This window comes from Brassica napus, chromosome C7 (genome assembly GCF_020379485.1).
Source record: "Brassica napus cultivar Da-Ae chromosome C7, Da-Ae, whole genome shotgun sequence".
NCBI classification, from domain to species: domain Eukaryota; kingdom Viridiplantae; phylum Streptophyta; class Magnoliopsida; order Brassicales; family Brassicaceae; genus Brassica; species Brassica napus.
This window is the reverse complement of record NC_063450.1, coordinates 36,359,398-36,374,856: the sequence shown is the minus strand read 5'-3', so window position 1 is coordinate 36,374,856 and position 15,459 is coordinate 36,359,398. Positions and strand designations below refer to the sequence as shown.

Genomic DNA, 15,459 nt, shown 5'->3' with positions numbered 1-15,459 from the left:
GGAATGTCATTATCTTTTCATTCAACCATCAAATAAGGCCCTCAATCTCTGAGAAAAATACAACACCGTTGATCCTCCACCGGAGGAGCGACCATTGCTCTTATGTCATCAGCCGACAAGAATCAAACAACCACTGTTAGGTTATCTAACTTATTTAGCCTTAAAGATCTCAAGGCAAGCGTTATCGGGTCATCGTGATCGACGTAATTCACACCTAATGATACAAAAACCTTTTGAATTGTCAAAACGTCCCAAATCTCGTCGCATCCCATTATTAGAAACTTCTCTTCCTCTGTTAAATGTATCTTTTTGATCTCCTGGCTCTGCTAAGAGTGGAGATCGTGGCCCTCGTGGTAGTTACATGTCCCAATCACTATGCCATTTAAGTAACTGGCATCGTTGAAGCCGCCACTTCCTTAGACTTTCTTCTTTACGGTAAGTAGATTGGTTTGTGGTCTCGAGACATGTCTATGGCTTCACCATTCCTACAGAGAACGGCTCTGCCATCTGCTGCATTTGCAACCATTAAGTGTCTGGTGCAAAAACAGAACAACAATCATGAGGAAACAAACCTTCACTTAAAATCGAATCTTAGTGATTCTGAAGATGGGTTTAGTCGAAGCTAACAAACATACCTTCCAAAAATAAGGGCAGCAAGAGCCGAGGTACCGGAAGAAAAGCCTGAGAAAAGAGCCTCTGTTGCGGTCCTCTGCTAAAGAAATATCGGCCTGAAGAAACGCGTTGCTCAAAGAACTCTTGACTTCTTCGACATAGATACTGTTCAATTCTTTTTTTTTTCTTATATAAGGTGGGTTGCTCCTGATTTCTACGAAAACATCATCTTTGATGAATCTAAAAACATCAAATTCAATTCCTCTGTTACAGAGCACACCCATAAAACCCAACTGAAGAAAAAACAATATTTTTTATTGGTGATATTTATCGGAAGAGAAGTGGTGTGAAAGATTGTGTACCATTGGGGGCTTTGTCTCAGAAGGCTTTTTCTGGTTTTTAGCAATCAACTGAAAACCATAGATCATATTACAGAAGCTTGCAGAATACCAAAGATGGACAACAAAGAACAACAGATTCTAAAGTACTTGATAAATTAAATCTGTTCAGATATGAGCTTCCTAAGTTAATGAAAAGTTATTTTACATTTGCATCTACATGCAGTTGATACAAAAAACATATACTTCTCAGTCCGGTCTTGTGGACATAGCTAGTCGAGCTTGCAACAAACTTTGAAACTAACTCTTAGTAGCAGAAAAGATTTAATCACATGAAACTGAGACAGAACCAACTTATTAAAGAAAACAAAATCTTACCCTGCCTAACCGTCCCCAACTTTAATGCAGCTGCAGAGAAACCATCTAAATATTAATAACAGTCCGACCTTAAAGGAGAAAGAGAAGAAAACAAAAAACACTTTAGCAGCAACTAAAAAAAAAAACCTTCGCCTAGTCTATGCCCTCCAAGCAACACATGAACGTAAATAGAAAGGATGAAGAAACATACAACTCGAGCTGCAAAGACACTACAAAGCTGTGGAGCCTGGTATATTGTACCATCCACAATATTATACGTTAGCATCGATATAACCTTGTTATACGTTTGCATCGATATTATACGTCAGCATATATAATCTTGTCGGGACAATCTCAGTAGCATCACTGATCACATACTCTAAGCCTGTCATCTTCCTGCGCAGAAAATTATAATCAAACGTGTTAAAACCAAAAGATCAATCCTTTGATCCTCCAACACTATTCCACAACAAGAAAATAAAGAACAAAACACTAAAATTTTGAAATCGAAAGTAGCAAGGAGATGATAACGAAAGTTGGAGAGTAATCGAGAGGGTGAACGGATCGGACGACCTTGGAGAGACTGGTCCCTGTTTTTCAATTCCACAAGAATGATGAAGGAATTAGCCATTCTCGGATGGGTTGCTACGACAAAAATTGCTTTTGGATATCGTTTGAGTTGGAATAACGAAAAACTCAAGGAGTAAAGAAATGATTTATGGATTGGTGAGACGTTACTGAATTCGGATCGGCGCTTAAAGTCTGAATTTCATCGTGGAGGTCACACGTGCAAGAGGATTAGGAAGAGGAAGGTGAAACCTAATTTTGGATGGGTCTCTAATATGGCTCAATGTCTGAGCCTACTCTAACTATTGTAATAAAAGCCCAGATAATATTCGATACGTGGCGCAAAACGCCCCTCTCTCTAGAGTGACATGGACGCAGGAGAAGACAGAAAAGATAACTTTATTATTATAGATAGATAGATATATATATATTATCTAAAAAATATGGTAGTATTTCTATCCTTAATTATTAGTTGGAGCCGGAAAAATTAATAATAGAAATACATACAAAAATTGTCATATATGATACAATCATATGTGGATTTTCATCAGACAACTATAAAATGATCTGTAATATTTTTTATAATTTGTAATATTTATCCAGGATAAAAATGAGATATAGATAAGAAAATAATAAATCAAAGACCATATCATTTTTTCTCATCTTGATGCGTAGATTTTTTATATGTTTCCTTCTTACCATAGAAGTGGTCAGAGAGTTACCAAATTTGCATTCAATCAAGTCAATAATTTCGATTTTCTTACTTCAAAAATATGATCATTCAGGATATATACAAACATTAAAATAGCAGATAATCTCATTTGTTTTGACTATGAATATTTTCCCCATTTTATACTGTTTTATCAAAATTATTAATAGAGCAGTTTCTCCCTCCCGAACAAACACTTTCTTTCTTCTCGAGTAGTCAGTTTCACTCTTCCCGACGAAAATGACCAGCTCTCATCTTTTCCTCCTCTGTCTCCTCCTCTCCCTCCTCAATTTTGCCGCTTCTCAGGACGATGCGACGATCATGCAATCCTTCAAATCCTACCTGAACCTCACATCAGACGTTCACTGGTCGGACCCTGACCCTTGCAAATGGGACGGCGTCATATGCGGCGAAAGCAACCGCATCACAAGGATCCTGCTCAGAGAGAAATGGATCGCCGGGACTCTCCCTCAGGATCTCGGGAAACTATCCAATCTCGTCGAGGTTGATCTGCAAGACAACGACTTTTCCGGTCCGATCCCTGATCTCTCCGGTTTACAGTATCTGAGATTGTTCAATGTAGAACATAATATGCTCACCGGCGTCGTCCCACCGTCGTTTACCGGTCTCAAAACGCTCATTGTCGCGAATTTAAATAATAACTACTTTCAAGGACCGACTCCGTTGTTCAAGAACTCAGACGCTTTTGTTCCAATATTCAACGGGAATAGCTTCTGTCTGGATACTCCTGGTACTCCGTGTGATCCACGTGTCGAGACCTTGCTATCTATAGCTGAGTCCTTTGGATATCCGGTGATGCTAGCCATGAGCTGGACAGGGAATGATCCGTGTGATAGCTGGACCGGGATTACTTGTTCCGGAAGTGATGTTACAATGGTTAAACTACGGAGGCTTGAGCTCACCGGTACGATATCTCCGAGTTTTGCTAAGCTTACTTCTTTGGAAACGATCGATCTTTCTAATAACAACCTCACCGGGAATATACCGACAGAGCTTACCACTTTACCTATGCTTAGGACACTAAATGTGTCTATCAACAATATCAACGGTGCTGTGCCGACGTTCAGTGCAAGTGTGAACGTGGTAACTAGTGGTAACGCTAACATCGGAAAGGATGGACCTGTCTCACACCCACTGGTGGAACTCTTGCAAAAAGTGAATAAAGATAAAAAAATTTGAGAAGCCCATTTTATTGAAATTTGTTTTGTCGTAATATAATTAATTCTATTCAAAAGTTCTTGACCGAATCCGGTAATATGATTATTTTTGGTACAAATATCCGAACTCTTTTTAGACACATTTGTTATTTAAATATTCTTAAGTTCCTATACATCTGAACCGAATTCATCCAAACCCGGAAATACCTAACTCAAAACCCACACATAAATTTATAATATTCAACCGGGCCTAATTAAAAAAAAAAACGATTCCCGAAAAAAATAACTCGTACCTAAATGAAAAGCTAATGTTCATGCCTAACTGATTTTATAAACTAATAAAAAATACTTTTTCTATGTGTTTGACTAAATTAAGTGAAATAGAAAGAGTTTTTTATTTAGTTAAATAATTATATGGAGTGAAAAATTAGGTGACAATAAATGTAATACATTTTTATTATTTTGATTTAAGTTATTATTGTATTCACAAAACATGTCTTTGAATTATGATTTTGGCTACGTAATTTTTCACCAATTGAAACTAAAATTAAAAATAAAAGTTTTAGTAAAACAAATTAAACCGAATGTTTAACCATATGCAAAATCCAGTTATTTTACATTTTTTTATTTTATAATTGTCACAACTTTAACGTTGATTAACTAAAAAATAGAAATCTTCACTATTATTATTGTTGTAATATAATTAAAGATGTGATGTATAGTTAAGGTAATATAATTAATGAAATTGTTAAATTGAGTGAAATATGGAAAGAAAATTAATGTAATTATATTAATGAAATTAATAAAATGACATTATACTTCTTTTTTATATTTTTATTCATGTTTCTAAACAATTCTCATTTATACTGCAATTTATGTTTCTAAACGATTTTAAAATGTAATTCAGTTTTAATAACATAGATCACGTTAATAAAGGAAATTGAAAATTTTGACCTAGCTGTACTACACCCACGTTTTTGTCTGTCTTCTTTCTTTATACAAATCAAATTCTCTGCTAGCTACAAAACAACATTCACGCACCCAAATACAAAGGTTTAGGATAACAACGAGTTCAACAGAAAAGTAAAAGTTAAAACTGAATAAATCTTTTTTATTTATATCTTTTTGATTTATATGATACTAGGATAAGACATGTGCTTAAATTTATATGAAAATTATTTAAGAAATATCGTATAAAAAAATTATATTATTGTTCGAATTAAATATATTTGGCTCTTAAACAATTTTTTAAAATTTTTTTGTTAATTACATAATTTTTTTACTAATGAACTGATCCCATTTTAAAAAATATTTTAAGTCAAAAATTATTTATCGCATAAAAACCTAACGTGGCCGAAGAATCTAATGCCTACTATTTGGTTACAATGAAACCATGTCGGCTCGGTTTTATATCATGATTTAGCAATTTAAAATTTAATTATGGTTATGAGAAGTTTACGTTCACGTGTCAATCCTATCTATCTTCGATATTTTTCTCTTTTTTGTGTCATTTTGGTTATTGCTCGATATAAATATTGATTTTTGAGTTTATTCTTATTTTTTTTCTTTTATTTTGGCCTGGGATTTAGAAAATGTTTAAGATTCAAAATTATTAAAGAGATACATACTTAGGTTAAGATCTACGCCTTGTGCAGAATAAATACTTATTTTATATTTTTCTACATATTATGAAATAATAAAATAATAATTATATATTAAATAACTAAAAAATCAGTTACTATTATGTAATAAATTGACTTGCACATATAAATCAAATGACCGCTCTTGTTTATTCGCAGTCATTTTAGAATAATTAAATCAATACAATCAATCTTATCTATCGTACGTATATGATATATAATTAAATTTAAACGATATGAAGTATATATATATATATATATATATTAACATAAACACCTATTAAAATAAAACTATTTATTTATATGATTTTATTATCATTGTATCTTATTATAGAAAAAAATATAAATTAATCACAAATTTTATGTGAGACTTTTAACAGTTTTAGTAATTTATACACGTTTTGAAAAAATTAAAATACAACATATGAAAAATATATATGATTAATGTAATTGTGTAATTTATTTTAATAGTAAAGAATTAAACAAAAATGATAGAAAGCATATAGATTATTAGCAAATCTTCATTATTTAAAATCATTAATTACTATATATCATAATCACATTAGGTAATTCCGTAGGTTTTATTTAAGGAAATAATATATAATAAATAGCCACCTTGCTTTAGCTAATATCATATGATATCATATAGTTGGTATTAAATGTTTCTAGTGAGATATAAAAATCGAATTGGACCAACATATTTTTCAATTTCAATGTGAGGCTGACACGTATGATTAATTAACTACCTAATTGATTGACACATAAACAAGATATTTTTTTTAATTATTACAAAATTGAGGTTACGTATGAGATAAATAACACGAATCGTGAGAATTCAGAAAATAGAAAATTGTGATAAGAGCATGCTTATCGGTTGAAACTGATGAAAGTTACTAAATGAAAAAATATTATAATAATTTATGTACATTTTACTTTTTGTAAAAGGTAAAATCAATGACTACACGAAAAGAACTGAAGCCCAACCAGATCCCACTACACAACGGTCATCGTCTCAGTGTTTGTCGGTATGCGGAGCAGCTGGAAAGACAGAGTTGAGTACGGCAAGGACGAACAACCTTATCTTCAATCGATTCAATATGTTCTTATCGTTATGTGATGTGTAATTTACTTTACATGTAAAGCTAGGAGGTCATTAGGTCTAGATGATTCCGAGCCTCCTATATATTGACTTTGTAAATGTTCATTTCTGAATAAGAGAGAGTATTATCATCTTTTTCTTTTTACTGGTTTGTTAACCTTCATAGTCAGTGGCGGATTAAAAATTTTATTTAATTGGGAGCGCAATATTATAAATATATTATATAATTTATATGTACCTAATTTTAATTTTTGAATAAAATATTATATTTTAAAACAATTAAATTTTGAATTTTGGATATTATGGCCATGTTCGTTTACCTATCGCGCGACCTGCGACATGCGACATGCGACTGATCGCAGGTCGCAGGTTGTTGTTCGTTTTGCTGTCGCGTAACATGCGACCTGCGATTGGTCGCATGTCGCAAGTCGCGAGTTATTGTTCGTTTTGATGTCGCGCGACTGATCGCACGACCAGTCGCGGGTTCCCATTCAAGTCGCCCAAAAAAACAGCGACCAAAAATTAAGAAAATTTTAATCGCGCAACTGGTCGCAGATCGTAGGTCGCGCGACACGTAAACGAACATATTTTTAGTCGCAGATCGCAGGTTTAGTCGCAGGTCGCAAGTCGCAGGTCACGCGACACGTAAACGAACGTAATCTTAGGTCACGCGACACGTAAATGAACATGAACTATATTATATTTTCAATCATTCTACTGGTCTACTCTAAATGAAAATTAAACAAATTATGAAGTATTTCAAAGAAAAAAGAGAAAAAAAAAATATTTTCTAATAGCAAAACATATTTAATGCACCGGTGCACGAAGAAAAGATGTTTCTTGTGCAGACCTACATACAAAAAGACTGAAATATAAAACTAAGAAACTGCAAATGTGGGTAGTCGAACAGCTCACATGACTCTAAATGGGGGCACACTAAACACCACTGAGCTATTCTACAAATTCGCAACGAATGTAAACATGAAATATATATAAATAGATGGAAGCACGTGACCCCGTACCCACCAATGTAGATCCGCCTCTGTTCATAGTCCTTGCCTGCAATTTTACCTTACTAGATTTAGAACCATCTACTAATCACAAGAAAACAACATTTTTAAACTTCAGATATTATTCGAAACAAACATAAAAAGAAACAATTGTTATTCACTTCAGATGATAAATACAGTAATTTATATACTGAAACAGGTGATGGTTGGTGTGTAAACGTTGCAAACTAGTTGTTCTCACGTAGTCTTACCATTTTTTTTGTAGACATCTATATATAATAGCAAACCTATTTTCTATAACCGATGATGTAATCTTTTTATTATAGGAAAAAAAATTAAGATCTAACGGTGGTAGTAGTTTCTAGAACATAATCTAAGAGATACAATTGTGTTTAGGGTGAAGCGTATGACGCCATCAATTCACATTACGAATAGACGTCTTCAATCTTCATCGTATCTCTTCAAAAGGTGCCCCCTAATTGCAGAAATTTTATTCCCCTCTAAAAGTTGTATCTTTTCAGATTTAGGGTTTCAGTGGAAACTTCGTCATCTTTCACTTAAGAGTTGTATCTTTTCAGAAGTTTATATATTGAAAAAGATTGTGTAGGATTCAGAATTTTTTGTCAAAGATATAGGTTTTCAGATTTGTTTCAAGTTGTCTCTGATCCTCCTCTGTGCTTCTTATCTCTCTCCGACCCCGCTGCAGATAATTTTTAAAGTATTGCTATTTCTCTGTAATTCGCTAATTATTTAATTTACTGTCCCTTTCTTTCGTTAGTTTAACATATCCTCTTTTTATTTCTTACAAGTTCTTAACTTCTTTTCTCAAAAAAAAAGATCTTAACTTCTGTTGAAAAACTGTCAGGTTTGTTTTTCCTTTCACCACAAGAACACGCCGAATTCCGACGGAGGTTCCGACAGACAACAATGTCGTCGGACGTTTGTGACGGATTGCCGACCAATTTCCGACGAAAACCAAAAATTTGAAGTCGTCGGAATTCCGTCGGTCATTTCCGACGGAATTCCGACGAAACATGGCTCGTCGGAATTTTCCGACGACTTTTCGACGACATTCCGATAAAAAATGTAACCGTTGTCGTCGTCGGAAATTCGTCGGAATATACCAACGAACTTCCGACGACATTCCGATTAACAGATATAACCGTTACAGTCGTCGGTATCCGACGAATTTCCGACGAACCATGTGACCGTTGCCGACATATATATATGACCGTTGTATAGCTGTTTGAGATTGGAAAATACCGACGGTATTCCGACGGACTGCCTTACATCCGTTGGAATTTCGTCGGAAAGTCGTCGGAGGGCCGTAAGCAATTTCCTATAAATACAACTCCTCCTCATTCAACTCATTCACACTTCATTCTCTCTTCATTCTCTTTAGTCATAACAATTCCGTGAAAATCATGTCTTCAGAAGTTTATTATCGTTCGTGGATGGATAAACCTCATTTGGATCCGAACACCAATTTGCTTACGGAAGAATACGTTCAAGGGATTGGAGAATTCATGAGGCTTGTTCAACAGCAACCGGATGCAAAAAGTGGTATGTTAAGATGTCCCTGCTCTACTTGCAATAATAATAAGGTTATAAAAGAATTTGATGTTTGGACTCATTTGTATATGAAAGGGTTTTCACGTAATTATAAAGTTTGGTACCTTCATGGGGAAACTGGTTATGAATATGGTAGTACTAGCGAACCTCAGCCTGTTAGTGAACTTCAGCTTGATATTAGGTTAGAAGAATCTACAACAGATATAGATTATGATGTAGGTACTGAGCAGATGGTACATGATCATTATAGAGGGGAAGAACCAAATGCCGAATCTAGGAGATTTTTTGACATGTTGGATGCAGGAAAACAGCCTTTTGTATCAAAATTGTAGAGATGGTCATTCAGCCTTATCATCTGCAACTAGATTAATGGGTATTAAAACAGACTATAATTTGGCTAAAGAATGTATGGATGCGATTACTGATTTTGTCAAAGGTATTCTACCTGAGGATAACCTTGCACCGGGTTCATACTACGAGGTTCAGAAACTTGTTGCCGGTCTTCAACTACCGTACGAAGTGATAGATGTATGTATTGACAACTGCATGATCTACTTGAGAGCGGATGAGACACGGAATGTATGCAAATTTTGTGGGAAACTTCGTTATCAGGAGACGAGGGGAAGAGTTCTGATCCCGTTCAAAAGAATGTGGTATTTGCCTTTGACGGAAAGATTGAAGAGGTTGTATCAGTGTGAGCGCACAGCAAAAGCAATGAGATGGCATGCAGAGCATTCCACAAATGGTGAGATTAGACATCCTTCAGATGCGAAGGCTTGGAAACATTTCCAGTCAACATATCCAGAATTTGCGGAAGAGAGAAGAAATGTTTATCTTGGATTATCTACTGATGGTTTCAGCCCATTGGAAAGCATGGAAGACAGTATTCTCTATGGCCAGTTATTGTGACACCGTACAACTTACGGCCGAGCTTGTGCATGCGACGAGAGTTTTTGTTTCTCTCAATTCTCGTCCCCGGGCCAGATCATCCTAAAAGATCACTAGATGTGTTTCTTCAACCACTGATATATGAGTTGCAACAACTATGGGTACATGGTTTTGAGACATACGATGTTTCGTGCAAAGAAAACTTTCAGATGCGGGCAGTACTTATGTGGACAATAAGTGACTTTCCAGCATATGGTATGTTATCTGGATGGACAACACATAGGAAGCTATCATGTCCATATTGTCAAGATGACACAGATGCTTTCCAACTAAAGAACGGAAGGAAAACGTGTTGGTTTGACTGTCACAGACGATTTCTACCACCTGATCATCCATACCGCAGGAGTAAGACTTCGTTTACGAAGAACAAGCAGGTGTTTGATGGTCCACCTGAGGAAGTTAGTGGGAAAGATTTGTTGAAGCAATTTAGGTATTTTGATGCAGAAAAGACGTCAGATGTAGGTGGACATGAAAACATTCGAGTCAGTGCGGTTGGAGAGCTACATAACTGGCACAAAAAGAGTATTTTCTGGGATCTGCCATATTGGGAGAGTCATCTATTGCGGCATAATTTAGATGTCATGCATATTGAGAAGAACTTCTTCGACAATCTGATGAACACAGTCCTTAACATCCAAGGTAAAACGAAGGATAATTTGAAGTCAAGGTTGGATTTAGTCGATATCTGTGATCATTCTGAACTTCACGTTGATGAGAATGGTACGGCCCCTTTTCCCATTTATCGGCTGGATAGTGCTAGAAAAGAAGAGTTCTTTGATTGAATTACAGATAAAGTGAAATTTCATGACGGATATGCATCAAATTTGGGGAACTGCGTTGATAGAAGCGAAGAAAAGTTTACTGGCTTGAAGAGTCATGATTGTCATGTAATTATGCAGCGCCTCCTTCCGTTTGCTTTTTCGGCATTATTGCCACGTAATGTTCATGAAGCAATTGCAGGTATCTTATATTTTTACAATTTAATTTATTTTTATATTTAACAATTATGCTTATAAAAACTTAATACTTATGAAAATTATGTCTTTTATCTATGTAGGGATTAGTGTTTTCTTCCGCGACTTATGCAGCAAAGTAGTGACTGAAGAGGGTATTAATAATTTGAAGACATATCCGTTCGATACTGGATGATGTTCTTTCTCTCTTCTCTGAGGAGTCAAGGAACAAAGGCATTGAGGTAAAAGAGTAGTGTATAAGGAAAAGTCCTTTTTTTTGTAGTTTGCTGCTACTTACTAACTTCTTGATTTTTTTGAATTTTTTGGCAGCTTGCGGTTTTCGTTTCAGACAAGGTACCTGAGATAGTCAAAGGAGATTCAGGGAGATTCAGACAGATCATCATAAACCTCGTTGGAAACTCTGTTAAAGTTAGTTCCTTTCCTCCTATATTCTTGTCTAGGCCTGCGGGTTCAGGTTGTTCAGTTTTCGTTTAGTTTGGTTCAATACAAATCTTGAAGAATTAACCCGAAATAAGTTCAGTTCGGTATTCGGTTGGTTGGGTTTTTGAAGATCCTACCGATGTTTTTGGCTTTGGTTATATTTTGGTTTAATTTTGTTAAAATTTAAAATAAGTTTCGTTAACTTCAGTTAGTTCGGTTTGAAATTTTGTTAGTTCAGTACAGATTTTTGGTATGGTTTGGCTGTTATTTTTCAATTCTTTTAAAGAAAATTAAAGTAACCGACTGCCGAACCAAAAACCAAACTTTTTAAATAACCTACCAAATCGAACCGAACTCCTAACCAAAATTTTGGTTCAGTCTAATTTAAAATCCCTGCCCTATTGTTGTCCCCCCTGTGGAAGTAGATTGTTGTTTGAACAAGATGATGTCTTTTTTTTTTTGACACAGTTCACAGAGAAAGGACATATCTTTGTCAAAGTCCATCTCGCGGAACAATCAAAAGACGGAGCTGAATCCAAACCCGCATTGAACGGAGGAGTAGCCTCTGAAGACATAACCGCCGCTTCCAACCCGTCGAGTTACAACACACTGAGCGGTTACGAAGCTGCTGACGGTCGAAACAGCTGGGACTCATTCAAACACTTAGTCTCGTCGGAGGAGCTGTTGACATCATCAGAGTTCGACGCTTCCAGTAACGTCAGGCTTATGGTTTCTATCGAAGACACAGGCATTGGAATCCCTTTAACCGCGCAAGGACGTGTCTTCATGCCGTTTATGCAAGCGGATAGCTCCACTTCGAGAACTTACGGAGGTACTGGGATTGGTTTGAGTATAAGCAAGTGTCTCGTCGAGCTTATGCGCGGTCAGATAAGTTTCGTGAGCAGGCCTCGCGTTGGAAGCACGTTCTGGTTCACCGCTGTGTTTGAGAGGTGTGATAAATGTAGTCTGAAGAAGCCTACGGTTGAGAATTTGCCTTCTAGTTTTAGAGGGATGAGAGCTATTGTTGTTGATGCTAAGCCTGTTCGAGCTGCGGTGACTAGGTACCATATGAAAAGACTTGGGATCAGTGTTGATGTCATGACAAGTCTCAGAACCGCTGTTTCTACTGCGTCTGGAAGAAACGGTTCTCCTCTTCCTTCAGGGTTAGTAAAGATTCAATCTTTTATGTTTATATGTGTTGTTTCCATCTAAAGATTGAATCTTTTTTTTTGCAGAACAACGAAACTGGATATGATCTTGGTGGAGAAAGATTCATGGATATCAACCGAAGATATAGACGCGGAGATACGTCAGATGAACTCAAGAACCAACGGAAACGTGCATCGCAAGACACCGAAACTCGCTCTGTTCGCAACGAACATTACGAATTCAGAATTCGACAGAGCTAAATCAGCAGGGTTTGCGGATACGGTGATAATGAAGCCGTTGAGAGCAAGCATGATCGGCGCGTGTTTACAGCAAGTTCTCGAGCTGAGAAAGGCGAGACAGCAGCATCCTGAGGGATCATCACCAGCAACGCTCAAGAGTTTGCTTACAGGGAAGAAGATTCTGGTGGTTGATGATAATATGGTGAACAGAAGAGTAGCTGCAGGAGCTCTGAAGAAGTTTGGAGCAGAGGTGGTGTGTGCAGAGAGTGGTCAAGTTGCTTTGGGTTTGCTTCAGATTCCACACAGTTTCGATGCTTGCTTCATGGATATTCAAATGCCTCAGATGGACGGGTAAGCCTTTAAACTTGGCCTGCTGTTCGGTAGCTCGATTTTCGGTTAGTTCGGCTCAACATAAATCTTACCGAATTAAATCCAAAATAAAGTTTGGTTTTTGAAAATCGTACATAAGTTTTTGATTTGGGTTTATATTTTGATTAATTTTGTTAAAATTTCGGATGAGTTCGGTTGGTTCGGTTTGGGTTTTTGATATGGTTTGGTTATTTTTTTTTTAAAGAAAACCAAAGTAACCGATTGCCAAACCAAACCTTTTCAAACCTACAAAATCGAACCAAACTCTCAACTTTTTTGGTTCGGTTCAAAATCCCAGCCCTACTTAAACTCATTAGGTTTGGTCTTGTACTACTTGGTTTACGTTCTGGTTTTGTTCTCTCAGGTTTGAAGCGACTCGTCAGATAAGGATGATGGAGAAGGAAGCTAAAGAGAAGACGAAGCTGGAATGGCATTTACCGATTCTAGCCATGACAGCTGATGTGATCCACGCGACATACGAGGAGTGTCTGAAAAGTGGAATGGATGGTTATGTCTCTAAACCATTTGAAGAAGAGAATCTCTACAAGTCTGTTGCCAAATCATTCAAAGCTAACCCAATCTCTGATTCGTCATGTAGCCAAAGTTGAAGAAGAAGAAGAAGAAACATCGTGTCAGAAAAAGAAACATGCAACATGGTTGGTTCGTGTGTACATATAGGGCTCGGAGATTTTGAGACTTTGCTTTTGACCAGTAATAGTAATGTTTGTGAAACGACGGTTCAGGTGTTGATATTAATCCTTACCGGAGTTCGATTTGTACCCAATCCTTCTGTTTTTTATTTTATTTTAAGACATACTAATAAATATCGATTCATTCGATATAGTACAACAAACGTCTTTATTAGGTGGGAGACTTGGACGTGGTGCTCCCGCCAACTCACCCAGACAAAAGATCATCGATGGGGGACTGCATAATGTTGATAGAACTCTGCCATTAAATTAGCTTGAGGAGAAGAGTCATGTGATACTGATAGAACACTTGGACAGAGTTTGTATAACGACCCAACTGCCCATAGCTAATGGGCCATCCACACCCGCTCCCTCGGCCTGTGGACCCATCATGTTCCAGCGATCGGTCCGTTAAGTTTTTTCAAAGCCTGAAATCATTGTTTACTGACCCTGCAATCACCACCCGATCTTTTTCCATGCTTGGCATCACTTTCACGGTATTGCGAATCACTTCCCGATAGGTCATCTATCCTTTCACTACTCCAGTCTAAACACGCTTAACTCTGGAGTTTTAAACAGATGTGTGACGGAAAAGGTAAGTCAACTTTGGTGATATAGGTAGTCAAATTAGTTCTCTTAAGCCTTTCTACATATTATAACTTGGGATGTTACAATTCACCCCCTCTCAAAGAACGCAACGTCCTCGTTGCGCCCTACGACATGTCTCAAGACGCTTCTCAGGCCAGAACTGAGATAACTAACCAACTCTGATACCACTTATAACGCCCTGACCGCCCACCTATAGCTAATGGGCCATCCACACCTGCTCTCTCGGCCCGTGGACTCCATCCTGTTCCAGCGATCGGTCAGTTAATTTTTTCCAAAGCCTGAAATCATTGTTTACTGACCTTGCAATCACCACTCGATCTTTTTCCGTGTTTTAGTATCACTTGCACGGTTCGAATCATTTCCTGATAGGTCACCTATCCTTTCACTACTCCAGCCCAAACACGCTTAACTCTGAAGTTTTAAACGGATGTGTGACGGAAAAGGTAAGTTAACATTGGTGATATAGGTAGTCAAATCAATTCTCCTTTCTACATATTACAACTTGGGATGTTACAATTCACCCCTCTCAAAGAACACAACGTCCTCGTTGCGCCCTACGACATGTCTCAAGACGCCTCTCAGGTCAGAACTGAGATAACTAACCAGCTCTGATACCACTTATAACGCCCCGACCGCCCACAAATAATGGGCCATCCACGCCCGCTTTCTCGGCCCATGGACCCCATCCTGTTTCAGCGATCGGTCTGTTAATTTTTTTCAAAGCCTGAAATCATTGTTTACTTACCCTACAATTACCACCCGACATTTTTCCGTGTTTTAGTCTCACTTGCACAGTATCGCGAATCACTTCCCGATAGGTCACCCATCCTTTCACTACTCCAGCCCAAGCACGCTTAACTTTAGAGTTCTAAACGGATGTGTGACGGAAAATGTAAGTCAACTTTGGTGATATAGGTACCCAAATCAATTTTCTTAAGCCTTTCTACATATCACAACTCGGGATGTTACGGTTTGGTTGC

General features: G+C 37.0%; 2 protein-coding genes and 1 long non-coding RNA gene across 3 annotated transcripts; 2 read left to right on the top strand and 1 right to left on the bottom strand.

Annotated features, from left to right (window-relative positions):
• Positions 1-2,097, bottom strand: LOC111207453. The gene is made up of 2 exons (XR_007325952.1): positions 636-2,097; positions 1-533 (listed from the first exon to the last, which is right to left on the bottom strand). It is a non-coding gene; the product is annotated as an uncharacterized LOC111207453 (long non-coding RNA).
• A 190-nt stretch (positions 2,098-2,287) lies between these two features.
• On the top strand, positions 2,288-3,785 carry LOC125589801 (receptor-like kinase TMK3). Its single transcript, XM_048762254.1, has one exon. The coding sequence runs from the start codon at positions 2,824-2,826 to the stop codon at positions 3,781-3,783; it is 960 nt and encodes a 319-aa protein (XP_048618211.1). The 5' UTR covers positions 2,288-2,823; the 3' UTR covers positions 3,784-3,785.
• A 3,054-nt stretch (positions 3,786-6,839) lies between these two features.
• On the top strand, positions 6,840-14,020 carry LOC106410863 (histidine kinase 4). The gene is made up of 6 exons (XM_048764209.1): positions 6,840-6,892; positions 11,156-11,225; positions 11,314-11,412; positions 11,893-12,587; positions 12,660-13,163; positions 13,546-14,020. Exons 1-6 carry the CDS (start codon positions 6,840-6,842, stop codon positions 13,787-13,789), a joined length of 1,665 nt encoding a protein of 554 aa, XP_048620166.1. The 3' UTR covers positions 13,790-14,020.
• The last annotated feature ends 1,439 nt before the right edge of the window (positions 14,021-15,459 follow it).

What these genes read in the sequence shown, in the direction of transcription:
- LOC125589801 (XM_048762254.1), top strand. Translation starts at nt 2,824, where the DNA reads ATGACCAGCTCTCATCTTTTCCTCCTCTGTCTCCTCCTCTCCCTCCTC.
- LOC106410863 (XM_048764209.1), top strand. Translation starts at nt 6,840, where the DNA reads ATGCGACATGCGACTGATCGCAGGTCGCAGGTTGTTGTTCGTTTTGCT. An exon ending in GTTGTTCGTTTTGCTGTCGC is followed by an intron (nt 6,893 to 11,155) that starts GTAACATGCGAC and finishes AATAATTTGAAG; the next exon opens with ACATATCCGTTCGATACTGG. An exon ending in CAAGGAACAAAGGCATTGAG is followed by an intron (nt 11,226 to 11,313) that starts GTAAAAGAGTAG and finishes ATTTTTTGGCAG; the next exon opens with CTTGCGGTTTTCGTTTCAGA.